Source organism: Meles meles, chromosome 7 (assembly GCF_922984935.1).
Source record: "Meles meles chromosome 7, mMelMel3.1 paternal haplotype, whole genome shotgun sequence".
NCBI classification, from domain to species: Eukaryota; Metazoa; Chordata; class Mammalia; order Carnivora; family Mustelidae; genus Meles; species Meles meles.
Genome location: NC_060072.1, coordinates 145,265,562 through 145,292,458, shown reverse-complemented (window position 1 = coordinate 145,292,458; position 26,897 = coordinate 145,265,562). Strand labels below are relative to the sequence as shown.

Sequence of the window (26,897 nt, the reverse complement as noted above, 5' to 3'; positions counted from 1 at the left end):
AGGCTGAAATTTCATAAACTCGGACCACTGCGACCCCTTACGGCGGGAGAGAAGGAAGCCGGCGGAGGGGAGGTGCACTGCGGTCCTCCCGCCGGCGGGGGGCGTGAGGCGAAGCGGCCCGCGGCGCAGGCGCAGGCGTGCCTCTCTCCCGGCCGCACACGCTCCCTGACCCCGCGCAGCCGCGCGCCCTGCGGACTCGGCGTAGGGGTTGGCGCCGGTTCGGGTCTTGCGGTCGCGGGCTTACGCCGAGTGCGCCCAGCCCGCCCTGTCCGCGGCGCCTCGGCCCCGGTGCGCCGCCGCGGCCCATGGGGAGAGTCGGCCGGGCAGGCCGGGTAAGTGGCTCCCCCGGCGGCGTCCGGACGGGCGGCCTGGCGGGGAGCCGGGGCGGGAGCGCCTCCCCGGGCGGCGCTGGACGCGAGGCCGCGGCTTTAGGCCGCGCAGCGAGGGAGCCGAGAGGTCCCGGGCCGGACCCCCCGGAGTCGCCGAGCCCTTGGCCTCCGGAAGGCGGGCCCGTGGCCCCGGCGGCGGGCGACCCGCCGTGTTTCCCCTCGGCGCTCGCCGCCGCCGCTTCCCTTTATGTGTCTCGGGTCACCGGGCCCTGGAGCTCTGCCGGTCCTCCTGTTCTTCCCTTTCCGTCCGTGTGTTTCCTCGCTCCGACCCGAGCACGCTGCCTTGCTGTTTTCTTCCTTTCCCCTCTCCGTCGGTCCTGTTTTGAGAAAGTTGCCCGGGGCCTCGACCCTGGGCGCCGGGCTTGTGTCACCTGTGGCCCAGCACGCTTGTGCCCGCCCCCAGCGCCCGGGGAGCGGAGAGCGGGGAAGCGGCGGGACGGGGGACTCCGGATGCTGACGTCTCTCTGAGACGCGGGTTCCCCTGGACGGGCGATGGGAGGCGGAGCTCCGGCCGCCTCGGCCCCTGACCTTGTGAAGGCGGTGTCGTAGCCCCGACGCTCCGGCGGCAGGCATGGTCTGGGGGCATTTCCCTGGCCCGGATCTTGCGCGCTGAGCAGCAGACGCAGGATGAGGAAGACTGGGTTCCTACTCTCCGGGGCTTTGGGCTCTAGGGAAACAGGCGTTGAATAAGAACCCGTGCCCGGCTTGATCCGAGGCTTCCCGGAGGGGGTGGTGCTTGCCGCGGAGTCTGGGAGGTGTTTGGTTAGGTGTGCACGAGCGGGGAAAGTCTCGCTGTGGAGGACAGAAGTGTAAAGGTAGCCGGGGAGGAGCACCACAGCGCATTCTGGAAACTGCAGGAAGGGTGGTTTCGAGGATCAGGTGGGGGGGGGGGGTCGAGAGAAGGCAGTCAAGGGCAGACGCTGAAGGCCCTTATTGCTGGAGCCAGGCCTCCGGGTGGAAAGTCGCGTGTCCTGGAGAAGGGCCGGTGAGCACTGTGTCACCTGGCAACAGGTGGGGTTTTTAAAGGATGCACCTCAGTTTCCGCACATTTAGGAGATAGGGGTCACCACCATTTTCACCGTAACAGAGGTATTTGAGGAATACCTTAAGCTGGAATAACTTAAGCAGAAGGTGTGTTTTAGAATTTTCTTAAGAGACGTGCGGCCTGCGGTACAGCTTAGAGCGAGTAGGTTGTGAGACAGGAATATGACAGGGTGTGATGGGCCTGTTACCAGCGGAAAGCTGTGTGATGGTGGCGTTCTGTGATAACTAAAGGTAGCCTTCAGAAAACAAGAACGGGGTGTGGGGGGGCGGTTGTTGGTGTATTCCCAACTGTGAATGTGCAGAATGGATTTCCTTTTTACCGGGTGTGTTTTAAATTATTTTCAGGGAACATCCAGGGCTAGTAATCCCCCAAGGCCGTCGTAACAGTGGGTGGTCGAGGACGGATTGTTACACACCCACATTCCAGGTGACTCTCTTGGACTTTGTTGTCAGACTCTCCAGCCTAAGAAGGGGTGTAACCAGGGTGTCAGAGGTGGACATACAGGGAGAAAATGTTTTTATTCTTTAAAGAGCCGTTGTAAATTTTACAACTGGGCAGGTTTCTTTTATTGCTTATTACCTATATTTTTTGTGAACATCAACATGCACCGCCCCTATAGTCCCCTTCCTTTTTCTTCTGTCTGTACGTACTTTCCCATGTTCGTTAGGCTTCATTTTTTCTGTATGTTACATGAGTATCTATTTAATGATTTTTTCAGAAGGTCTCTTACCATGCTGCTGCTTTAGGTGCTCAGAACTCGGACTTCGACTCCGTTGTATGGTAGTGGTGGTTTTTCTCCCATTATGATGGTGTGCAACTTAAAATTTAGCACACTTAGGTCAAATACCACTTAAAATAAGTTGTGTCCTTAAAAGGCCGATCTGAACATCTTACTGTTTGATAATGTAAATTAAGTAGGTGCACTTGATAACATTTAGAAAGTATTTACAATGTGCTTACAGTGTTCAAAGCATGGTGTTCAGCTGGAGATACAAAGATGAAGACAAAAACAGCCCTTTTAAGGGGCTTGAAATAGGGGAAGAGACAGGGGTGTCAATCAGCAGGCACCGTAACCTATGGGAGTTGCTCCGAGTGTGTTCAGGGGAAACACGCTGAGGACGAAGGGTTTATGTGGGGTGGCAGTCACCGAAGGCTTCAGAGATCATGTGAGAGAAGAGATAGATGGGCTGTTTCGGAGAGGATTCGTTCCGTGTTCTTTTTCTAGTAGTTGCACGTTTAAAAAACACATTGAGAGCTTAGGTAGAATTTTATCAAGTCATCGTTCTTCTGGCAGAACCGTGTTTACTGTGTTTCTTCTTAAGGAAAAAAAAATGGCACATCAAGAAAGATGCGTTGATCAAAGCCTGGTGTTACCATACAAAAGAAACAGGGATTTTAAAGTTCTAAACGTCTCGGGTCCGTGTTTGTATTTGACCCTGGCTTGAAGTGTACCCAGATGTTAGCGTGGGTTTTTATTCCCTGGGACTGGAGTTCATGAAGTAACTGTGCCCCGCCCTCTGACCTCTCGGCGGCCATGAGGTTAAGGTACTGTGCGGGCAGTCTCGACAGTGCTCGTTACATTTCCCTGGCTGCAGTGGGAAGAGCGCATGGATCAACTCTGCTGTATTAGAAGCGCTCCAGACAGCTAAGATGAAAATGTGCACACCTTTTAAGGAAATCACATTATGTCAAAGAATAGTCCGGAATTAATGGGAATGGGATGCAGGGTGCTGCCCACCCCTGGGCTGGAGAAATCACTTGAATGGGATGGGGAGGGGGTGGGCATCGGGAAGTAGATTTTGACTCTTGGCTAATTCACCGGTGCTGTAGCATTACAGGAATGAAAAGCCGGCCGTACGTGTGTGGATGGATAGTGAGTATGTCATTGCTGTGATTAATCCAGTTTTGTGGATTTGAAGTTCGATTCCAGCGAGAAAAGCGCAGAAAGCGCTTCCTCATTTACTGTTGATTCACAGATCTGATCTGTGAGCTCTGTGTTAACCGAAGAGCGGCAGATGCTGGGAGATGACATCAGTTTCTAATATTTGAAGTGTGTTTTCGAAAGTTTTGAGAACAGAAATGGAGGTTTAGATGAACATAAGATTCTGCTGCCTCGTGATTTTCGAAGCTCGGGGAGGGAGGAAAATCAGATGGAATTGTCAGCAGACCGGCTGCGATTTGGAAGTGGAGTCACCGGAAGTGTGGCCCCTGGGACCTCATTAATTCAGCCGTGAAATCTTGGCTAAATACTGGATTCTTGGATGGAAGAACTCTGGTGGAGGAACAGATCCTCTATACTGTTTGACTTTTCTTTTCGCTCCCAAATTTGGGAAAGTAATTCCGTGAAAGTTTACGCTTCCTGGTAGGGAGATGGGCTGGCGTCAGTCAGTCAGCAGCCTGTCACCTCGTGCCCTCTCCCCGCTGCGGCTTCTGCCTCCTGTTTAGCTGTCTTCCGTGTGTGCTAAGTGTCTGTTACACACCGCTTGGGATCTGAACCATTTTAAGTGCGTGGGACCGTGGCAGTAGGTGCGTACACACTGTACAGCCGTTAGCACCGTCTGTCTCCAGACCTTTTGCCTGTCTCTGCCTTTCTAGTGGGACCTCGGGCCTCGTGTCGTTTCACTACTGATTCACGTGGCTGCACAGACTTTACTTAATGGCTGATATCTCAGCAAATGTTTATTTACTGAATTCCTCCCTGTGCAGAAATTGGAGCTGCACAAAAGGATAAGCTAATCTGTTCCCTTCGCAGTTCAGTGGGTATTTGGTTAACCTGTGTCCATTGGCACAAACATATTTGTAAATACCATTTTTGATGAGGTTCTGAAGCTTTTTATGAAGAAGTATGGGGAGAAGTAGAGTTTGGGTTGCAAACAAAGTTTGGTAATTTATCTTTGTTTACAATTTCCCTCAAAGCTTCATGGTTTATATTTGTTTCCCAGAATGTGCTCGTCTTCCCTTGCCTTTATGAGAATAAGGAAAGAGAAAACAAATGAACCCACAGTTAGGGTTTGGTTTAGGGACTAGTTGAATGAAGAGAGTCCAGACAGGTAAGACTAGGTTAGATGAAAGGTGCATGTCGTTCTTGAAGTAGTTCGAGAACCACAGTAGCAAGCTGGACATTCAGCATTGTTTTTCTTTGCTGTTGCTCAGAGTTCTTCAGATGAAATTTATAAAGTGTAAGGGTATGTATTTAGATAAGAACGATTCGTTTTGAATACCGTGTGGGCTCTGCAGAAGGTGCTTGAAAGCCTCTGAAGTTCTCTGGTGCGTTGCTCTTCCTTCTGGGCACTCGTGTTGGCCAGAAGTTTCTGGAAAGATGGCTTGGGAGGGATTTGCAAATAGAGCATTACCTGTGCAGTTGGCCTGCCTTCCTTTTCAGCTCTCTGGGTCAGAGGTGGTTGTAGTCTGGGGACAGAGCAACGGACTCAACAGACTGGATCCGGTGTTCATGAGGTTTACCAGAGTGTGGATTAAAACGGGTTCTGAAGTGGCCGCCAGGGGCTTTCCTTGCTGTGTCTTTATTGCCTCAGTGACTCCAGCTTAACGTGACAATGGGCTGCCAAGTTCCTGAGTAAAACGTTCACTTTGTCCGGCACTGCAGGCAATGGCATTTATTTCCGTTAGAGACGCTGTCTAGGAAATTCTGTGTTCGTGCCATCAGCCGAGCGGGTGAGTTGTCACGGAAGCCTACTGAGGAGAACATGCAAGCTCGCCTCCATGCGTAGGTGATTCATTAGAGCAGTCGGCCACCAGTACCCTGGGCTCGCCTTTATTCCCCCTGTTTCTGTACTGCCTTGGGAGCCTTTCATTTAGAAATCAAACCTGAGAGCTTGTAGGTAATCTGAGGGTTGGAATATTAAGGAATAGAAGAGACCGAAAAGCAGCAACAGTTGCCTGGGCCCTGACTTCCAGGTCAAGAGCTGCTCTGCTCAGACCCAGACCAGCTCTTCTGGGGGGCGGCGGGCGGTGTTGGTAGCCAGCCCACACAGAGTGGGACCAAGGTCGGCCAGGATGTCGCGGTGGCAGGGTCTTAGAGTACCAGCCTTAGAGGACGGAGACGTAAGCATATGCCAGAGAGAAGTTTTTGCCCTGAGTCAGACACAACCGGGGAAGATGAAGGAATATTTTCCTTCTCGTCTATAGTACCCTCTCTTTCTGAGAGACAGACACAGGCGAAACAGGATCTGTTTAGCACAGTTTCTATGGCAAAGTGCTGTCTGGACCTGGGAACTGACAAGAGTTTTTGGAATGTGTCCATAAATCAGAAAGTACCTATGCTGAGAATTTTGCAATTTCGGGATTTCCGTGAAATTTTTTTTTCTCTTTCCATCTGTGAGAAAGAGATTTTTTTTTTTTTTTTTTTTTTTTTTTAATTTTGGGAAGTGGTCTCTGTTGTGGTTTCACCCAGAACATTGAGTTTTTTAAAAAAGTGACAGTAGGGATTTAGGTTGTGCTGTTCCCATGACTAGGTTTGAAATGGGTCTTCCCACCGTGACCTTGGGCAGATTCATCTCGCAGAGTCCCAGTTCTCTAGGAGGCTCGGCTTTAATGGTGGCATGTCGTAGGCTTCTCCAGCAATGCTGTGTTCACTCCGGCCCGGCTTGATAAGGCTTCCTGAGTGGGAACTCTGACCTTTTCTGTTGTTGTCTTGCATTCCTCTGATCAGCAAGGATATTATGTATTGATCACTTACTGTACATTATTGATTATCTTGGTAATCAGTGTTCTCAGAGATTATAAACCCCAACTTGGTGGAATACGAGGAAGTCAGGGTGTTTATGATCTACTCTCTGCTCTCCTCAGTAACCATTCAGAGTTTATGAGAATACAGCATCTGATAGCACATCATGTCACTTCTGCTTTTCTTGAAATTTCTAGGCATACGTTTAGATTTCTTCTTTATAAAACATAGCTACTCGTGCTAAGTCAACCTGGGAATGTGCTGTTGTAAATTTTCTACTTTTTGTTGAGACAAAAAAGAACTTTTAAAAACTGGATACATCTAATTGACAATATGTAATTATTAATAATCGTTATGTGCAATAGTGCAGCGTGATTTCACTCCTGAATTACTTGATCCTGCAAGTTTGTTTGTAAACTGATACGCAGATCTAGCCTTAGAAGGGGCAGTGATTGGCAGCATCGGGCATCTTGGCTTCTGTTGCTGAAGCTTCCTGGACAAGGTGTTCTCTCCCAGTACCCTTCACCTGTGAAATTCCATGATACTGAGTTCTTTTAACATGGAAAGATGTGAAATCCTTCCTGTATTTTGCATTCTTTAAACCTCATCCCCCTTGCCTTTCAGCATTAAACTGGAAAGATGTCCCTGTACGATGACCTGGGAGTGGAGACCAGTGACTCGAAAACGGAAGGCTGGTCCAAAAACTTCAAACTTCTGCAGTCCCAGCTTCAGGTCAAGAAGGCAGCTCTGACGCAGGCCAAGGTAAGATGCCCCCATGGTGTGGGAGCAGAGCTCTACAAAGCACGTTCCTCCTCGGGAGCACGGGTACTTCAGGTTCTCCTCTGCTTGTGTATCAAATGCGGAGGGCTAAACGTGTATACGGGGAGAGGCCCTGTGGGGGCAGAATTACGGAGTTTAAGGTCATGGTGCTTCTCTCGTCCTGGGAATAGAACTGTATCAGGGAATCGGAATGAAGGAAAAAGCAGGACTGTTTCCAGCAGTGGTTTTCAGGCTTCAGTATGTCTGAGGCTGGCCGAAAATTTGGTTGAGATGTTGCTTCGTTAGCTGTGTTCCTGGGTCCAGGCCTAGGAGTCTGCTGTTGGTTGTAGGTGGTGTGAAGGCGGCACGTGGAGGAGGGAGGCTGTGCACGAATTCATAATCTGTTTGCATTAATGAGGGCTCCGATGGTCTGAGTGTGTCGGGCATATGTAGTCTGGGAGGACTGGTTTGTTCCTGCTGTGTCCGTGTTGGGCACTGGTGCCAGCTTTGAAACGGAATGACACACGCGACATCCGGAACGCGCTATCCACCGAGTGTTGCACTTGCGGGAACAAGAATGGTATCTGATTTGCTGGTTTTTTAAGGCCCTTAGGTTTTAGAGTGTATGACCCAGGGGAGGCTGTATTCCCCTGAAGGGGATGAATATCGTCCTAATGGGGTGAAACTGCTCTTTCTATGTGAGGAGCACAGACACACATTAGGTTCGTGAGCAGATACATGGAACATCTGTGGTGACGTTTTATGGGCGGGGAAGAATGTATTAAGTTTCTTGAGGGGGAAGCAATAATGAAACAAGTTAAGAAAACCTGCCTTAGAGATGTATTGAAATACTTACTGATAAAACGTTTGAATTTGGGGCTTCTGGATGGCTCAGCTGGTGTCATTGGGTCAGAGAGATTTAAGGATTCACGAACCTGTTCTCTTTACATTTTGTGTTTGGAATTTTGCATCATAAACATTTTCTTAAAGTTCTGGAATTATTTTTCTTTTCCTTTACTACCTCCTCAATCGGTGCTCGTATTGAAGTGCTCACATGAGTGCTCAGCGCTGTGAAAGGTTTTGAGGATCAGGATACCCACAGGTAAAGCAGCAGTGTCTGAAAATTTTAGTTTGTTTTGTCAGCTCTGCTGATGAGGGTTTTTGTCTTTCTCATCTTCATCATGATGAGATTTTACATTTTTTTATGCCAGTATTTTTAAAGAGACAGAATGTTTTTGTTTTAAACAAGCTTTCACCCTACTTGAAGGAAAGATTAGCAAAGTAAGTCTTATTTTTCCTTCTAATTTTTTTAAATTGGTAAGTTTTTTAAATCTTTCTGAATTTCATGTAATTTTTACTCGGCGCACGAGACTGAGGAATAAGGTTTTATACCGTTTCATGAATCATTTTCCTCGAGGCCTGATACTCCCTTTTGTAAGATGGCGCCGGCGGTAAGCAGTGTCACGCTTAAGGACGTAAATGCAGCCAGACGGAGTGGCTGTGACCAGTGGACAGTCTTAGGTCAATGGGGAATAACAAAACGGAAGAGAAGTCAAACTACACAGAATGCACACAGATGAGAAACTGGGCTAGTTCTTTAACTACCAGTGTAAATACGGTCAGCTTCAGAGATCACTTGCAGCCAAATTTTAAAACTCCTGACCAATTTGTTTTCTTCCTGCCCAGGCTAACTTCAGGATCACTTCTTTCTCCAGTCAGAGTGTATTTACACCCTGTAGGTTAAAAACTAGCTTATATAAAATATGGTTGAGAAAATAGATCCTTTCAAAAAATGTACTAAAAAATTTAATGAAATTTATTCATCACATACCGATTTTTCTGTGCTGTTACTTCACTCGCATGAAAAAGTGTGAGGTGCTGATAACCAAGAGTCTAGACTCAGACATCCTCTGTAGTATCTGCCTCAGTTTAATTTGCACCCGCCAGGTTTTCCCTTCTCCGGTAGAGTGATGTCAGCTACGAGGTCGTCTCCTGAGCTTTCAGATGGGTTTTTAAAAGACAGGTCAGAATAAAAACCGGCCTGTGAAATCATTTCTGCTAACTTTCTTGTATCTTTTTGAGATTGCTGTGTGACGTTAGTATTTTTTTCTTCTTGAAGGGAAGTTAAGGTACGTTGCCTTGATTCTCATAGCTTTAATTGACTAATAAATTACTCAGGACTAGGTTGGCTTAACCAAACCTGTAAAGGTGTTTGGTGGAGAAAATTTTACATAAAACCGAAAGATGGAGCTGTGCTCTCATCTGTGGGTGGTAGAAAAATACATGGTTCTGATCATCTCCCTCCTTGTCCTCTCAACTGTGGTATTCACTTGGTGGATTCTGTATCTAATGATTGGGTTAAGCTTGTCTCCTTAACATTATAAGCACTGGTAAATTCAAGAGAGATGGTGGTTTAGTTTGAGCCTTTGTAGGAATAACAGTGAAAACCTATAACCCTTGAAATTGCGCAGGGGGGTCATAGCTTTGTAAGCACAAGACCAGATGGTCACTGCCCTGCCCATCTGAGGCTCAAGCTGCTGCCGGACAGCCCGGCCCCACGGGCTGCAGCGCTGGGGCCAAACGGAGCCCAGCACCGCACCTGGGAGGCACTCGGTTTTCCGGAATTCCAGGGCGTAGAGGAGTAAGTGAAACTGGACCACCAGGAAGTTATCAGACTGGTCTAGAACATGCAGCATTTTACAGGTGTCGGGAAAAAGAAGGAGACAGAGGCTCTGCGCTGGGAAAGGAATCTTTTCTAAATTGAGAGATTTAACAATCAAATGAGTTGTGGAACTTTGGTGTGATTTTGGTTCAAAACAAAATCAGCTATTTAAGTGTCATTTTAGGGGACAGTTTAGAAAACCTGAGTGTAAATTGAATGGGAAATGGTACAGGGGATTATTGATTCTACTAGGTGTGGTAGTACTGTGCTTACGTAACAGAAAGTCTGTAGTTTGGGGAGGTTAAGGGAAAGTGTTGTGAGTCTCCAACTTCCTTTCAGATGGTTAAGTGCAAAATACCGTGTACGGTGAAGAAAATGTGGAAACGTGGGAACAGTGGCTGCTGGGACATGAAGGAGGATTGTTCTCTTTTTAAAGTTTTTTCTGTGGGTTCATAATAAAAGAGGTAGGAGTTTAGATTCAGCTGGGAGGGGAAAAATCCTCCGCAAGTATCTTTTGCTGAGGATGTGCAGACACACCTCTTCCTGGTGAAAGACTCCCACCACTTGGAGTGTGTTGTGCCGTTACAGACTTGCCCTCCTGTGCTCAGAGGGAAAATCACTGTTAGAGCTTTTCTCGTATATTATATATATGCAAATTTAAACAAAAGAAACCAAGCTTACTGTAAGCCTTTTATAAAAATAGAGGAAATTTGTGTTGTTAAAAAAAGGCTACAGGAATTGGTATGTGGTAATGGTAATAACTAAATTAAAATTAAAAGGCTGTTGTTTTAAGATTGCTTTTTTCTGGAAGGCTTGTTACAGAGACCACGAAGCTTTATTATAAACAGTATGAGTTTTAGTTTGAAGGTTCAGTGTCCTTTTGTTTTTCCATGATTTTAGAGCCAGAGAACGAAACAGAGTACAGTACTCGCCCCAGTAATCGACCTAAAGCGAGGCGGCTCTTCAGATGACCGGCAGATCGTGGACACCCCCCCGCACGTCGCAGCTGGCCTGAAGGTGAGCCCTAGCCTTCCCTACCCACCCTAGCCCCGCGATGGGTTCTCCTGTTTCACCAGCGTGTTCTCAGAGCACGGTCCCCCTCAGTGGGTCTTTGTAGGCTAGCCAGTGTCCTTTTCAACTGGATTTTAAAAATTAGTATTGAACATAAAATAGTGCATCATAGAAAAATCAGAAACTGGAGAGACGCAGAAAGGAAAACAGTAGGACTTCACTCCTACCTTCTAGAAGTTAAAAACTTTAAGTTTTGGAATAGCTTTCCATTCTCTGCCTCTATCTACTGTTCTCTGACTTGCTTTTCTCACTCTATTTATGGTGACCGTCTGTGTTAAAAAGCACAGGACTGTAGGATCATTTTAATGGATTCAGTGTACTTCCTCAGATGGGTGTACTATAATTGATTTAGTTCACTTAAAGCTGGATATATGGGTTGTTTCTAATTTCTGCTATCAAAAAGGAATGTTAGTGCTTTTCGTCTTATGGATGAAAATAGAGAAAAGGTTGAAATTCTGCCAGCCGAACCTTGATTACCTTCGGCGATTTTACATCATCTTAAAAACGAAGAAACAGACATCGTCAGCTCTGTAAATGGGTTAGTGAGGATGGGGAGGATCTGGACAAAGATAACAGAGAACATAGTTCAGGTGACACAGAATGGGGGTAAATGAATTCAGTGTGGGCTGTGGTTAAAATCACGTCAGGGAACTTTGTCCTTCCGCCGGTGGCAGTCAGGCAGTGTGACTACAGGAGTGTAATGTGACCGTGCGCACATAATTGCTTGATGAAAAATGACCAAAATGTTAATAAATAGAATATGCTGTTATTGCTCTTTCTAGCAAGATCCTCGTCCCACCCCGCACCCCCACACCCATTAGAAAGAACCCAAGTGAATCTGAGACACAGTCCCAACTGCATGACCCCTCCTTCTGTATTTAGTTTTAGTCCAAACTGTTCTGGCTTGGAATCTGCTCCCCTCATTTGCCTTTATCGTGAGCCTTCTGGGCCAGAAGAACGGGTGTTGGTCCTGCAGGCCGATCGTCTGTCAAGGAGGAAAGGGGTCCCTCAGTGGAGATGTTTCTGGCGATTCTTCGTCAGTCACATTTTTCCCCACAGATTATCTACCTAATTTTCCCTGACTGCATCTCATCAAAATCTGGTTCACTGTCTTCTCTTACTGTGTCTTGACTCTGTGATATCCCCACAGCATACGAGTGTTTTAGTTTCTCCAGCATTGGGGTGTTAATGTTTAAATTTTTAAAAATCGGACAGATCGCTTTACTCTTGATAGCATTTCCAGTCGATGGCTCATTGTTCCACTCAGCGGATTTATACAGTGAAAGTTGTTTACTTTCAGATTTTGAAATGATAAAGAATTAACCTTGGTACTGACAGTTGGTTCTGTCAGAAACTTTGTGTTGGTAGTAGTATATGCATTGAGTAGTTAATTGCCAGCTGCCATCCTGTCTGAATAATAACTGAAAGGGAGTCTTGTGCATGTGCTTCTGTGTCTTTTAAAATGTCTTTTATACGGATGCACATTTGTACCGATGCTTTGGGAACCTTTCCTTAAATCGATTCGTATAAACTTTCCACTGTTCAGGCCTGAAGCTGATTATAGCTGTTTTTCTCATATACTCATTGGACGTCATGGTTCCTGATGTTTAGTTCTAAGGAAGCATTGAAATGCGTGTTTTACAATACAAAACATCAGATGGAATGATGTAATGCAGGAGTGGTGGGATTTAGACCCATTGATGGTGAATGTAAGCTCTTTGTATCACATCAGTCTTAGGTTCCAGCACAAAATACATTTTACGAACAACTGTCCTGCCTTTGTGAGTGTGGGCAGCGTCCTTCCTGAAGGCGGTGCAGAGTGAGCCCTCAGAGACCTTAGTCCCAGCCTGGGCTTGCGCGGGCTATCTGTGGAGACCAGTCAAGGCATCTCATTCTCACAGATCACTCAGATAGCGCATCCTCAGATAACTGAGGAGGAGTTATGCTCAGAAACTAACACGAAAGTGTGGAGGTTTAGGTCCCATTTTCAGGTCAGCTGTGCTCTGTCTACCTTTTGTTTTTCTGATTTCTTCAAGGCTACCTTTTTTCTCTCAAAGAGTAGCCTCGGTTTCTAAATGTACAGAAAAATGCAAAATGATCTTAGTGGACCCCAGAGCATGAATGATGAAGGGAATTATATCCACCTGTGCCAGACTCAGTTCCTGAAATGCAGCGCACGTGGAAAGGGATGTGTATTCCAAAGGGTTTCAGAAAGCCTTTCTGCCTTTTATTGTGAAGTCTGAATATATCATGTTTCCATGTAAGCAGAATCTAAAATTAGGCTGTTAAATGACCACAAGAATGATTATTATTCATGGATTATTTATTTAAGTTTTCGTAGAGACATTAAAACAAAAGTATTCATTGTTTATTATAAATAGTCAATGTATTGCTTGAAATTTTAGATGGTGGCAGCTTGTTTAGGAATTTATGGAATTAATACTGAACTGAGCAGGGAACTCTTGGTTCAGCTGCTACATAGCGACCTAGTGTGTGGCCGTGTCAGGTCACTAACCCTCCTGGGGCTTCTGTTTCCTTGTCTATAAAACAAAGGAGACAGATGGGTGGTCTGCAGAGCCCTGCAGAGCCCGTCCTAATGCTCATATTCTTTGACTGTGAATAAAATTCTAAAACATGAGGATGATACATAGTTTGGCATTTTTACCTTCCTCAGGATCCTGTTCCCAGTGGATTTTCTGCAGGAGAAGTTTTGATTCCTTTAGCTGATGAATATGATCCCATGTTTCCTAATGATTATGAGAAAGTAGTGAAACGCCAAAGAGAGGAACGACAGAGACAGCGGGAGCTGGAAAGACAAAAAGAAATAGAAGAGAGAGAAAAGTAAGGCTCTGTTTGGATTCGAGGATATTTTACATTGAAATATCATTGTGATATTAATGAATGAACCTTTGTGCTGCCTGTAAGGCTGAAGTTAGTTTTCGTGGTTGTTCTAAGCAGTCATCAGAAGGAATCAGTCTGTTTTTAAGATTTTGTACAAGCATACCTCATTTTATTGTGCTTCGCAGATGCAGTATTTTTTACAAATTAAAAGTTTGTGGTGGGGCGCCTGGGTGGTTCATTTGGTTGAACATCCGACTCTTGCTCTTGGCTCAGGTCTTGATCTCGGGGTCCTGAGGTGGCGCCCTGCCTCCTGCTGCACGCTCAGCATGGAGTCTGCCTGAGATTCTCCCGCTCCCCTGCCAATAAATCGATCTTTAAAATGGCCGCTCTGTATGGAGCCAATCCATCAGCACCATTTTCTCTCTCTTTATTTTTAAAGATGACTTATTTGAGAGGGAGAGTGCCTGTGGAAGTGGGAGGCGGGGCAGAGGGAGAGGATGCTCAAGCAGTCTGTGCCGAGCGTGGAGCCTGACTCCGGGCTCCGTATCCTGACGCTGAGAGCAGGAGCCGGATGCTCCCCTGACTGAGCCACCCAGGTGTCCCTCCGTGCCATTTTTCTAAGAACAGTTGCCCTCCTCATGTCTCTAGTACCTGGTAATTCTCGCAGTATTTCAGACTTCTCCACTATTAGATTGGTTCTGGTGATACGATCAGTGATTATGACTTGCTGAAAGCTCAGAGGGTGGTTGGCCTTTTTTAGCAATATTTTTAATTAAGGTATATGCTTGTTTTTTTTTAAGGCTTAGGGCTATTACACACTTAATAGACTACAGGAGAGTGGAAACATAACTTTTCTATGCACTGGGAAACCAAGAACTCTGTTTGATTCCCTTTGTTACTGTGGTGGTCTGGAGCCAAACCAGCAGTATCTCCAAAGTGTGCCTGCCCTTACGTTCCAGTGTGAAAACAAACGCTAGAGCAGACTTCACGTCTAGATGCAGAAAACTTGGAAATAAACATTCTAGGTGAATTGTTAAAAAAGTAACTTAGAAAGCTGAAGTTGAATAATTGGGCATTTTTCCTGTTCTTCTAGAATCATAACTATTTAAAACACTTGAAACATTATGGGCACCTGGCTGGCTCAGTTAGTAGAGCATGCGATTCTTGGTCTCAGGGTCATGAGTTCAAGCCTCATGTTGGGCAGTAGAGCTCACTTTTTTTTTTTTTTTTTAAAGATTTTATTTATTTATTTGACAGAGAGAGATCACAGTAGGCAGAGAGGCAGGCAGAGAGAGAGAGAGAGGGAAGCAGGCTCCCCGCTGAGCAGAGAGCCCGATGCGGGACTCGATCCCAGGACCCCGAGATCATGACCTGAGCCGAAGGCAGCGGCTTAAACCACTGAGCCACCCAGGCGCCCCAGAGCTCACTTTAAAAGATAAAATAAAATACTTAAAATGTTTCTTAAGTTTTAACTAATTTTGAGCCAGGTGGAATTTTGAAAAGCATATATACATCTTTTATTTATATTTTTTAAAGATACGGGTAAAAAGGCTTTATTTGTATTTCTTATTTTATAAATATTGAATGTTAATTATATTACCTATGTTGATGTGCTTTAAAACCCAAAGAGGAAAACATTAAGGAAAATTTCTCTTGCTACTTATATCCATGTGTCTGTTAAATTTGTTCAGTTTAATCTTTTGGATTTTTCTCACTTTGCTCACTTCTGCTACTGAATTTAGTCTTCAGCCAGTTATTTGCACATGTGCCTCCTTCCCAGCCCCCCAAATTAATAGTTCAGTGGGAAAGAGAGGGCTTGAATATTTTCTAGCCAAGAATAAGTCAAGGCGACATCCTTGGGTTCACATCTCTAAATTGGTTCCTCTGTAATGAATCTTTGATGCCTTTGTTATCGCAGGAGGCGTAAGGACAGACATGAAGCTAGTGGGTTTTCGAGGCGACCAGATCCAGATTCTGATGAAGATGAAGATTATGAGCGAGAGAGGCGGAAAAGAAGTAAGGCGTGAAACGTAAATGTCACGTTTCAAACATGGTGACATTCTGCTGTTTGCTTTTCATGTTCAACGTGGTAAATAGTTCAGCTGACATCGATTTGGGTAATTTTCTCCTGGAATCCCAGCAGTCCGTGTTTGCATAACAGTTTTAACCTACATCCTGTTTTCACTTTGTGCTTCGCGATCACTTTCTCACGTGTGTGGCTTGGAGATCTCGGGGATACCTTAAGTACGTACCAGTTTCCTTACCCACAGCAGCGTCACACTGACCTCTTCTGTGTCGCCAGCCGTGTATCTGTTCAGCATGAAGAGAGAGTCAAAGCACTCGTTTCCACAGTGTTTGCCACTAACATGGATGAATCTGAGGAAATCCCTTAATTTCCCTGGACGTTGGTTTCTCTCAGGGTCTGTGGAGAACAGGGTGACAAGAATTTGAGCCAGGTACTTCATAAGGCCCCTTCCATCTCTGAAACTTCACAAGCAGAATTGTCCTTGTGTTAGAGCTGAGTTCTTCGTGATCTCTAGATAGCTAAGTAGTGTTCATTCTTGAGAGAATGGATCGCTTTTAACATTAACTTCGTTGTGTTTTAATTGCTGGGATTTCCTTGGTTTAGTTGACCAGTTTGGTGGGCAGGTTGAGATTTACTTAAGTGAGGAATGTAAGTCTTCTGCTTGTCTGCGGGATACCAGGTACCGTTCGAATAAGCATCTTCGTAGATGACCTGCTTCATCACACAGCTCCAGGTAGGAGCTGTGATTATCGCCGCTTTGAAGGTGAGGAATCCAGGGCACAGAGCGAATTACTGCTGTTCAAATCCCGGTCCGCTGTCAGCTTCTCCATGGTCTTCATGTGCCCGAAAACCCACGTGGTCATCTTCAGCATGGGACCTAAGAGTCATGTTACCGTAAAGTTGCGGCATAAAGTTGTGGACTTGAACGCACTCGTATGACTAGCGGTTTGGCAAGCCTGGTCTTCTGCAGGGTGCAGCCAGCGCTGCTTTAGGGTTTAATGTACAATTTAAAATACTGATTGAGTTGGAAAGGGACAAGTCTGTAATAATTTAGAATTCTTAATCTTTCAGTGCAGATACGAATTTAATATATTTATAGGAGGCTTACTGTATGCAACAACAAAAAACCAAGTTCAGAGATACAGAGAGAACAGATGGGCAGTTGCTAGAGATGGAGGTGGGAGGTAGACAAAGTGGGGAAAGGCGATGAACAGGTACAAACCTCCAGTTATAAAATAAATCATGAGGATGTAACGTACAGCACGGTTGTAGTTAATAAAACTATATTGCGTGTTTCAGAGTTGTTAAGAGAGTAGATCTTAAAAGCCCTCATTATAAGAAAAAACATTTGTGACCGTGTATGATCAGTGTCTACACTTACTGTGGTCGCAGTGTACACAGTGAGTCATTGTGTTGTACACCTGAAACAGGCCATGTGCCAGTTGTACCTCAGTTTAAACAAAACACGTGCCGAGCACGGCCGGCCAGGTGCTATGCTGGCTTTCTAATGGAGAGGAGAGTTCACATTTGAGTGCGCTCCGGATGTCAGGCATTGTGTTAAACGTTCCACATCCGTTATCTCACCAACTAACAACTGTTAATTGACTTGCTTCAGAAGCCAGTGTATAGGTTGAATGTTTATCTTAACCTTTCCAGCGTACAGATTGGCTGCCCTTCGGATAAGGAGCTGTGTTTTCTTAATTAAGGACATTGTTTTTTTAATGTTGACAGGAGCCACACAGTCTGGTATTAGGAAGATAACGGTGTTGTAGCTGTTCTGCATGCTGCTCTTAGCAGAGCGGTGTTCACATTTTAACCAGATTCGTGGCACATTTCCAGTAATCACCTGCATTTTTTATACTGAACTCAGAGCTGATTTTTTTTCAGTATCAGTCAGCCATCACCTGGGTCTCAGTGACAAGGTGAAAAAAAAAATGATACGAGGTATTTCAGAAAGAACATGTTTTATTCAGGTTCCTGTTTTTTCATAAGTGTGTCGTCTAGCCCGGCTGCGTTTCCCGTGACGCACGACGCCGGCTTTAGAGGAGTTGCTGCTGTGAAACCTCACATGTGCTGCTGCCGCATGGTTTGTAAGCAGTTCTTTCTAACGGACATTTTATCATTTTGATCATTTCACTGGCTACTAAGTTGTAATATGCATGTTAGGGTTTGTATTGAATGAAAAGTTCTTAGGTCCTCCGTGTGTGTTCTCCAGTTGCTGGGTGGCAAGTGGGGCCTGTTTGGTGGTTGTGTCGTCGTCGTCCAGGAGACAGGAGCAGGAATGGCGACAGCCCAGGAGCCAGAAGCACGCACCTCCAAACAGGTGTTCCGCTGCAGTGGTTGACGCCCTGGAAGGAAGCGGGCGGGCTGGTGGGCTGGGTGGTGCGGAGAGCATTGGTGCCGCAGGCAACTGGGTTTTATTCTGTCTTTGCCCGTTACTCCTCGGAAGGAGCAAGGTTTATTAAACCTAAAGGAGATAACGCCTACGAAAACGCCTCACAGCCGGCAGACTCTCTGGAGGGTTGTGTTACTGGTTCCTAAGTAACTGCTCATTCTCTGGGCTGTGTCCTTTCACCTTGCGTTCACTCATTAACTGCGTTCTGGGGCTCTTGAATGCCTGCTGTGAGGAAGATAATTTTGTCTGCCTCTGTTTCGCCCATTTTCTGTGTTTTTAATCCCAGACTCAGAGATGGATTCGTAAATGTTAGCAGGAGGGACGAGGTGGCTGGTGTCCACTTCCCCGCCCCCCAGAAGGGGTGTGGTACAGCACGGGGTGTTCGCACCCGAGGGTCCCCTCCGCTAATGGGGGCTTCTTTCGTGTCTTGCAGGTATGGGCGGAGCTGCCATTGCGCCACCCACTTCTCTAGTAGAGAAGGACAAAGAGTGTACGTATCCGCTTCTTGTCCTTTGTTACTGGACGGGCGGCTGGGGCCTGGTCAGGGGAAGTCTTAGCTGGAAGCAGCCAGCTCTTCTGCTCGCGAAGGGTAATGACCTGAAACCCATCCTCTGGCCCCACCACGGAGGCCAAGGGGGCGACCGCCCTTCACTCCTTTGCTTTAGAAGTTTTCACGCCAGGCTGAGGCTTGTGTTTTATGCAGTGAAATGCTTTGCTTTTCAGTAATTTATTTTATTTTCTCTACCATTTCATAGTTGGAGTCGGCTTAGAACAAATGTAGCTCACTTACAGTTTTCATACTCCTGGGGTTTAGAGGCTGCTAAATTCATGACCTTCCACAAGGTGGCAGTGCCTTCCTCGATTAGATTTTTTTGTAGTAACGTTTCCTTACACGTGTTGTATTTACTTAGATTGCCAAAACATGTTCACCTGCTGTTTCTTCTCCCGGTGATCTATTCTAGAATATTTGGGTTGGAATTGAACTTTGATACAGCATCTAGATCATTTTTGTATCCTCTGGATTGGACCACACCTAAACTATCCCAAGAAAATACAGTCATCCTAGTGCTTTTTTTTTTTAAGATTTTATTTATTTATTTGACAGAGATCACGAGTAGGCAGAGAAGCAAGCAGAGAAAGGGGTGGGGGGAAGCAGGCTCCCCGCTGAGCAGAGAGCCTGATGCAGGGCTTGATCTCAGGACCTTGAGATCATGGCCTGAGCTAAAGCAGAGGCTTTAACCCACTGAGCTACCCAGGCGCCCTGTTCTAGTGCTTTTTAATACTTGTTGCCCAATTTATGTTATCTTTTTAAAGAAAATAATTCAAAAGATATTGTTAAATACCTTTTATGGAAAACACCTGACAAACCATAAGCCCCAGTAGAATCCTAGTCTATGGGAGTGGAGCCCAAGCATCTAGGTCTCTTTAAAGCCTCCCTGTTCAGTGCTCTGGCATGATGGTCCCTAATCGCAAAGACCCTTGTTTACTGGGCTAACGAGGTAGTAAGAGTAGACTCTTAAGACCGGTACACAAAATGCTGTGAGCAGCCGAAGAGAGTTGGTCTGGTCTACCTGGAACATAGAGAACATCTTAAAGTTTTAGACACAGGTTGTCATTTTAGAGCACTTTAAAAGGTGAATAACATTTCAGCAGGACGTTAAAATAATTTTTTTGAGGAGATAGAAGCAGGTGGAGCAAAGCAGGAATCAGGAAGACAGTGTTCTGCCTCTGGTTTTTAAAAATGTCATGTAGTGACTGTAAGATTGATTTGTTTTTTTTCTTAACTCCTTGAAAGTAACTGATCTACATAAATTTAGTTCAGAATTCTTTTGTAGTATTTTGGTAAACCTGATTTATTTTTATTCAATAGTACCCCGAGATTTCCCTTACGAAGAGGATTCAAGACCTCGCTCCCAGTCTTCCAAAGCTGCTATCCCTCCTCCCGTATATGAGGAACAAGACAGACCCAGATCTCCGACTGGACCTGGCAACTCCTTCCTTGCCAACATGGGGTAATGGTTCTGAGCGCGCTCATCTCAGTGGCGTGAGAAGGACGAGACTCGGTGTGGAGTGTTGCCAGCCTTGTCAGTAGACGCAGCTTTTGTTGGGGAATGAGGGCACTCCCGAGCTTATGGGGAGACTCTGGTGGATTCGGTCGCAGAGTGTCCTTCTTAAGAGTCAGCGCTCGAGTCCTGTGGAGGGTGTTCTGGCCTGACACTGGTGGGTTTGGGATCCAGCAGTAAGCCTTCTGATGGAAGGTTAGAATGACTTCAATACTGAACGTTAGAGTCTATGGATAGGAGCACTTTCTGTGATAATTACTTACGTTGATTTTTATAACATTTGCGAACAAAGTAGCCCTTACAAATTAGAGCTGACGTATGCTACATCCAAAGGGCGAGTGACTTTTTTTTCTTGATGAAATGAGCCATTTGCTTTAAGATGGTGATTCTGCACTTTGGGCTTAAAACACTTAGTCATTCTGACTATAATTAAAATTTGTTTGCCGACATATAAAATTCAGTTTTAAGGTTGACTTTCTGGTGGGGCTTGAGGATTTGTTTTTTGTTTTGGGGGGTTTTTTGACCCCCGCTGGATTTGGCCTGCGTTTTGGTTTAAAGAATATTTTGCAGTGTTGCCTCTGTGTGTCTCATGCTGTGAGCTGTCAGTGAGACGCCTTGACACTAAGGCCTCCGCTCTGCCTCTGACAGGGCTGCTGTGACTGCAGCAGCGACCCTGAGTGCCTGCGCTTTGACTCGGACAGCCCCTGGAGAGAGGGCCAGGCCGTGGGAGTAGGCGGCTGGGCCTCACACCCTGCAAGAGGGTTTTCAGCATCTGGTCTTGTTGGGATCCATCTCCTTGACCTGTGCTGCTTTCTGTGGCGTAATTGGTGGTTATTAAATTACCTGAAGGTGAATGCAGTTCCTCGGTCACAGTAGTCTCCTCTACAAGCAGCGTAGATAGAGAACATTTCCACTCTGGCCCTAGGATGTGTGTTGAATGGGGGACAGATATGAAGCTGGTTTTTGTTCTGCTGAATTCCTTTTGAACAGGGATCAAGTGTTCATCATATACCCCAGGAAGGTAGAGGGTGGCGTAGCTCAGCTGTCCTCAGGCTTCTCTGCTCTAGGTTGGCTTGTTCAAGTGGAATTTGTAAGGGAAACAACGAGGTTATGCTGTTATTTGAAGCAGGGTTTTAAGATTCAAGCCTTAAATAGCAGTGGTCACTGGGGCCCCCCTAGAAACCCATGAAGCACCTCCAAGTGCAGTTTGGATGCTGAGTACTGGAGAAAGAGCTGTGGCCTGGGAATCGAGTTGTAGGTTCCAGTTTTGCTTGACCGTTAGCCCCTCTGGAAGAATTTTTAAGTTGGGTGTCTGGCTTTGCTCCTAGTCAGACTAGCCTTAAGCTGGTCAGCTAATCTGGGCCTCCATGTGTTTTTCCGTCTGTTAAATGGATGATCTCTGAGTTCTTTTGGAGCTTTCATTGGAAACTCTGTTGTACTATTTAGAAAAATGCAGTGCTCTACGTAATGTGAAAGCACACTTGTAAGTGAACCATGGTCGGAAACTGTAGAGCAGGGCTGACTCTGGGGCACGCAGGACATGCAGTGTTTTCTCATAGGGTGTGAGAGAACCTTGTAGGAAATGGACATTTCCCTTAGCTCTGAGATGGTCTTGGGATATCCAGGATTTCAGCATTGTTTTTTCCATCCTGAACATCCCTACAACTCCTAGCGAATGACCTGTTGGTAATTCTATGGGACCACATTGAAGCCCATGTGGGATTTACGCTTTCTTTTCAGAAGGCGATTGCTGTGATGTAAAACTGGTTTATGCGGTAGCTGGTGACTTCAAGTCCAAGAGCTCCTTCTCGTTCTCTTCCAGTGGCACAGTAGCACATAAAATCATGCAGAAGTATGGCTTCCGGGAAGGCCAGGGTCTTGGGAAGCACGAGCAGGGGCTGAGCACGGCACTGTCCGTGGAGAAGACAAGCAAGCGAGGAGGCAAGATCATTGTGGGTGACGCCACAGAGAAAGGTGGGTCTCCTCCCCAGGCCGCCTTCCCAGCGGGAGCAGGGGGGCGGGGCAGGCCAGCGCCAGAGGACAGCCCTCTCTGGAGTCACCGAGAATTTGGGATTATGGTGCATTCCAGTTCTGTGTTGTGGACACAGACCCTCCAGAGGCTCATCTGTTTGTTTAGAACAGATCTAGAGATAGGAAGGTTCAGGGGAGAAAAGATGAGAGACCGGCCGAAAACAAACAGCACTCAGAGAAGTGACTTCATGCTGATTTGTACTCGGCAAAGACCTTGTTAAACTGGTGAAGTCCTAGTTACGTTTTTAGGTCATGGAAGAGCCACATACAGTTCGTCCATCCTGTTAGAGTTCTTTACTTTTTTTCCCTGCCCTTTCATTTTAAATGTGATTTCTCAGATTCATCACTCTGTGAGATGTGATGTTATTTCACAGTCTGTTGCTAGATGATGCCTCCACCAAGTAGCACTTGGTGTCTTATTCTCACTTGATTATTCTGTTCTGTGCTGAGGGCATATTGGAATGAGACAAACGTAACTTCACATTTTGAGCAGAATTGAGTTTATTTTGGCTATCTTAGTTTAGCTCCCTTTCCTAAAGAAAGAAGGAAACTGTACCGGCAGCCCTCTCGACACGCAGTCTGTCTGAAGAAGTCGGCAGTCGCCCTGATGTGGGGGGGTATGCGCGGTGAGTCAGCCAGTGGCTGGCCAGTCCGCGGCTTGTTGGGTTGGACTAGTGACCTGGGCCACACTGCATGTGCCACTGCTCCGATCCGTAAGGTTTGTGGTCTGTGCGCTCAGCTGCGTGAACTGTGGAGGTGAACGAAGCAAAACTCACAGGTAATTAGAGACGCTAAAAACTTGTAGAAATGTGGCAAAAACCTATACCAAAGCAGAGCAGATATTTTCATCACAGACAAGGCTACACTTTTGCTCAGAGGCTGATTGCATAAAAGCTTATCGATGACTCTGAGGACATAAATAGTGGGAAGTACTCTTGAAATTAAATTAGTCATCGTAACTTGGACTCGATGTTCTAACACGCCCACATCTTAAATGTTTTGCTACAGATGCATCCAAGAAGTCAGATTCAAATCCATTAACTGAAATACTTAAGTGTCCTACCAAAGTGGTCCTCCTAAGGGTAAGAAGCAGAATTGAAACCAGTTTTCCCACCTTGATTTTTGCGTGTCACTCCACCCTGAGCTATGTGTGCATGCTTTCCACCCTACTGATACGGTGACAGTTAAAGAAAACTGAAAATGATTTTTTTTGCAAATGATCCTTCTGGATAGACTCTATTAATTAAGATTGATGTTTTAGATTCCTTTTTCACTAATGTTGTTTTTTTGCTAAATACAGTATTTAAGACCACAGTGAGTAATTGCTTTAAAATATTTGAAATTGTTTCAAGTTCAGCTTAGTTATGCTCTTGTGACTCTTTGAAGCCTAATGTATGTGTGTGTCTTTATGTTTAGTGTTTCTCAAAAGATTTACTTATTTCACCTGTTACTTTACAACATAAATGCATTCATGCACTTATGCTCATTATTCATGCCTGAAACACACTTATTTTTTGCCTCGAGCAGCGGGTGAGCCATGTTTAACTTGGGCATCTGTCCGTGTAGGAAGGACACTCTTTTTCAACTTATACTGAAAGTAGCACAGAAGCTTAGAAAATTGTTTTTCAGTTAGATGAGTAAATGGAGTAAGAGTGTACGTCTGTACTCTGTTACGGGCCATGAGGTCATAATTTGCTTTCATTCAGCATGTTAAAAAATGTAAATACATATTTTTATTTTGCTAAGAAATACCAATTTTTGCATACTACAAGTATGAAAATTTTCATTGTGTCATTTGGGATTGAGAACATTTGCCATCGTGAAAGAAAGTTATTCATCTCAGTTATGTATTTGTAAATTATACTTGAACTAACTCATTTTTGTTCATAGAACATGGTTGGTGCAGGAGAGGTAGATGAAGACTTGGAAGCGGAAACCAAGGAAGAGTGTGAAAAATATGGCAAAGTTGGAAAATGTGTGATATTTGAAGTAAGAGGGTTTTCTTTTCATGTCTGTAACCCAAGTTATAACTGACAGGTTACCACACATTTTCAGCAAATAGAAACAAGGTGTGCTGTGAGTGTGTTAGGACCTGAAGGCGACAGATGTTACCTAGTTACCCTTCTCTTAGGGGTTATAACAACTTTAAGCATAAAGGCAAGAAGGACTTCAAATTTTTTTTGGTGAAGAAATAAAATGTTTCATTTTATGATGGAGGTTTAGTTTGGTGATTCAGGCCTGTCATGCGCCCAATAGTTCCGTTAGTTGGACCTGCCTTGGGTTTCTTTCATTGGGCAAGTGTATATTTAGTGCCTCCCACGTGCATTTGGGAGGCAGGAAACGTGGGCTGTGCTCTCAGTGGTGTGTTCAGTTGAAGAAACAAGGAAACAAGCACATGTAAAAATAGGGAATGTGCGGTGCTAGACTCTGTAGTGGTCGCTATAAATACAGGAGTCGAGGGAAGGACTTGGTCACAAAAAATAGAGCAGTCAGATGTGGGCTGAGCTTGAAACGCATGGGTAGGATTTGGATAGGAGGAAGAGGTATCCCGGAGGGGGTCACTCCCGAGTGGCATGGTTGGGTGTGCTGGGAATGAACGGGGGGTCGGGGGTGGGGGGGATGCTTGGAGACCCCAACAGGGGAATTTGAGTGAATGCGGGAGGCAGTTTGGACACAGGTCTTTTCATTAAATTTCAGATCCTGCTCCAGCTGCTCTCTTGTTTCACGTTCTGTCCGATGACCACATAATCTGTTGAGGTGTCGCTGGTGTAGGACGACTAAGGGTCGGAGGCCACCCCACTTACTTAGCTCTGCGTTGCTTGCACCTAAGATAGTGCCTCTCATAGACAGACACTCAGAAAAACAACGGACGGTAACAGCGTTTTTGATGCAGAACAAATCGTACTTCCCAATCCTTGGTGTCTGAATTGTCTTGTATGATGGTAATTGTAGTACTTCCCGGACAAGGACTGGTTAAGGAAGGAAGCACGTTCAGCTACATGTCCGTTGGTAACTTCACTTATTATTACATTGTTGTTTCTTTCCCAGATTCCTGGTGCCCCTGATGATGAAGCAGTACGAATATTTTTAGAATTTGAGAGGGTTGAATCAGCAATTAAAGGTAAGTGGTAGCACTAAGTGTCAAGAATAAAAAAATGCAATTTGTGATCTTGAGCTGTAGAACACGCTCTTGGCGATGCCTTACGGGATGCCTGTATTAACTGACACTCTCTCTGTTTGTCTTTTAGCTGTTGTTGATCTGAATGGGAGGTATTTTGGTGGACGGGTGGTAAAAGCATGTTTCTACAATTTGGATAAGTTCAGGGTCTTGGATTTGGCGGAGCAAGTCTGATTTTAAGAACTAGAGCACGAGTCATCTCCGATGATCCTTAAATGAGCTGCAGGCTGAGCAGAGAAGGAAAAGGCGTCAGCCGGCCTGGGTGGCTGCTGCATACAGAGACTCTTGGAAGGACTTCTAAGATACATGTTGATTGAACCCTTTTTTATTTTGTGGTTTTTTAAATATAGTATAAAAATCCTTAAAAAAAAACCAACAAAACAGTCTGTGTGCCTCTCTGGTTGTTTTCTCTTTTTTTATTACCACTTCTGAGGTGATTACATTTTTTGCTAGGATTTCATGAGAACTCTCAAATGCTTCAGTGATACAGCATTTCTTGCACTAAAAAATCTAGAAAGTTTTGGGATATGGGGTTGTATTGTCATCCTTTGCTTTTCTTTCATTTTTTGATTCATTTTAATAAAACCTGCAAGTTATTAAACTGTAGCTTCATAAATTCTATAATAAAGCATCATCTTGGCAGTTTGCCGAAGGTGAAAATGTTTGCTTTCTCTAACAGAGAAGTTCTCATTGACTCCAGTCATAGAAAACTCTTTGTGACGTGAGCAAGGTTGAAGAATTGCGAACCTGCCATGACTGTTTGGATAAATCCTCTTTGGTGAGGTTAGACTGTGGGGTATGTGGTGGGGTGTAGGGGTAGATGGGTGTAAGAACCATGGATCTAGCCCTTGTTCTCAGAGACTGTCCTGTGGTCTCAGTGGAGGTCCGAAATGACGTCGATTCTAGAATTCACAGGTACATTGTAAACGTGTCCAGTTGTATTTTGGAAATGGTGGCTCCTTGAGGGTCACATTTCTACTGGCAAAATTCGCAATGGCGTTAATTCTCTATTGTAATTTTTGAATTTATAAAATGTTGCCACACAGGCTACTTAACCTGTACTGCCAGTTGATAGAATTCTGGAATTGTGAAAAATTGTACCTTTGACGTATGGTGGTGTGTATGGTAAAAATGCAGCAGAACCACAAAAAACAAAACCAGACCAAACCGGATGACTGTGCTTGGTACTGAGGTTCACTGCCAGCACAGGACGTGTATCCAGAATATGCTATGCCTGTGTTCTGTTACTTGCCCACGTACTGCGCGTGACTTTCCCGGAGCAGCGGCTGGAGAGTACGCGTCTGTGTTGTCTCTAGGTGATTACCACATGGAAGTGTGTTGTGACCCTGTGGAGGGAAAATCACTCAACAGTTCTTTGCATCCATGGTTTGGAGACATAAGGAATATTCTGACCCTTTTTAAAAAAGGATTTGCTCATGTTTTTATTTAACATAAATAAAAAAATAACATCTTCTCTTGTGCTATTATTTTACTGAGTGAAACTGAATTAAGACTTGGTTTTTCTGATAAAAGTGCACATATTCTATTAAATAAGTCTGGGATAAAGAATAAAAGGTACAAGAATTACACACTTGAGTATTTTGCAGGAATAAAACCAATGGCATCCCTGAGACTCGAGCAGGTCTTCCTGTGGACCTGACCACCCGGACCAAATCCTGAGTGTGGAGGCTGCCTGGGGGCTCACAAGTACCTAAACGTGCTTATGCCAAGTACAGACCTTCCTCGGCTTACT

The 26,897-nt window shown here is 45.3% G+C and overlaps 1 protein-coding gene across 5 annotated transcripts; it reads left to right on the top strand.

The window, feature by feature from the left end:
• The first annotated feature begins 176 nt into the window (after window positions 1-176).
• Window positions 177-26,617, top strand: RBM17 (RNA binding motif protein 17). Of its 5 annotated transcripts, none has more exons than XM_046012015.1 (12): window positions 177-332; window positions 6,743-6,880; window positions 10,440-10,556; window positions 13,285-13,451; window positions 15,370-15,467; window positions 18,306-18,362; window positions 19,743-19,884; window positions 21,758-21,909; window positions 22,975-23,048; window positions 23,857-23,955; window positions 25,015-25,087; window positions 25,215-26,617. In XM_046012015.1, exons 2-12 carry the CDS (start codon window positions 6,758-6,760, stop codon window positions 25,316-25,318), a joined length of 1,206 nt encoding a protein of 401 aa, XP_045867971.1. In that variant the 5' UTR covers window positions 177-332; window positions 6,743-6,757; the 3' UTR covers window positions 25,319-26,617. The 5 variants fall into 5 exon arrangements, with proteins under 5 accessions (XP_045867971.1, XP_045867974.1, XP_045867973.1 ...); XM_046012018.1 differs by lacking the exon at window positions 177-332 and adding an exon at window positions 954-1,156; XM_046012017.1 differs by lacking the exon at window positions 177-332 and adding an exon at window positions 954-1,204.
• The last annotated feature ends 280 nt before the right edge of the window (window positions 26,618-26,897 follow it).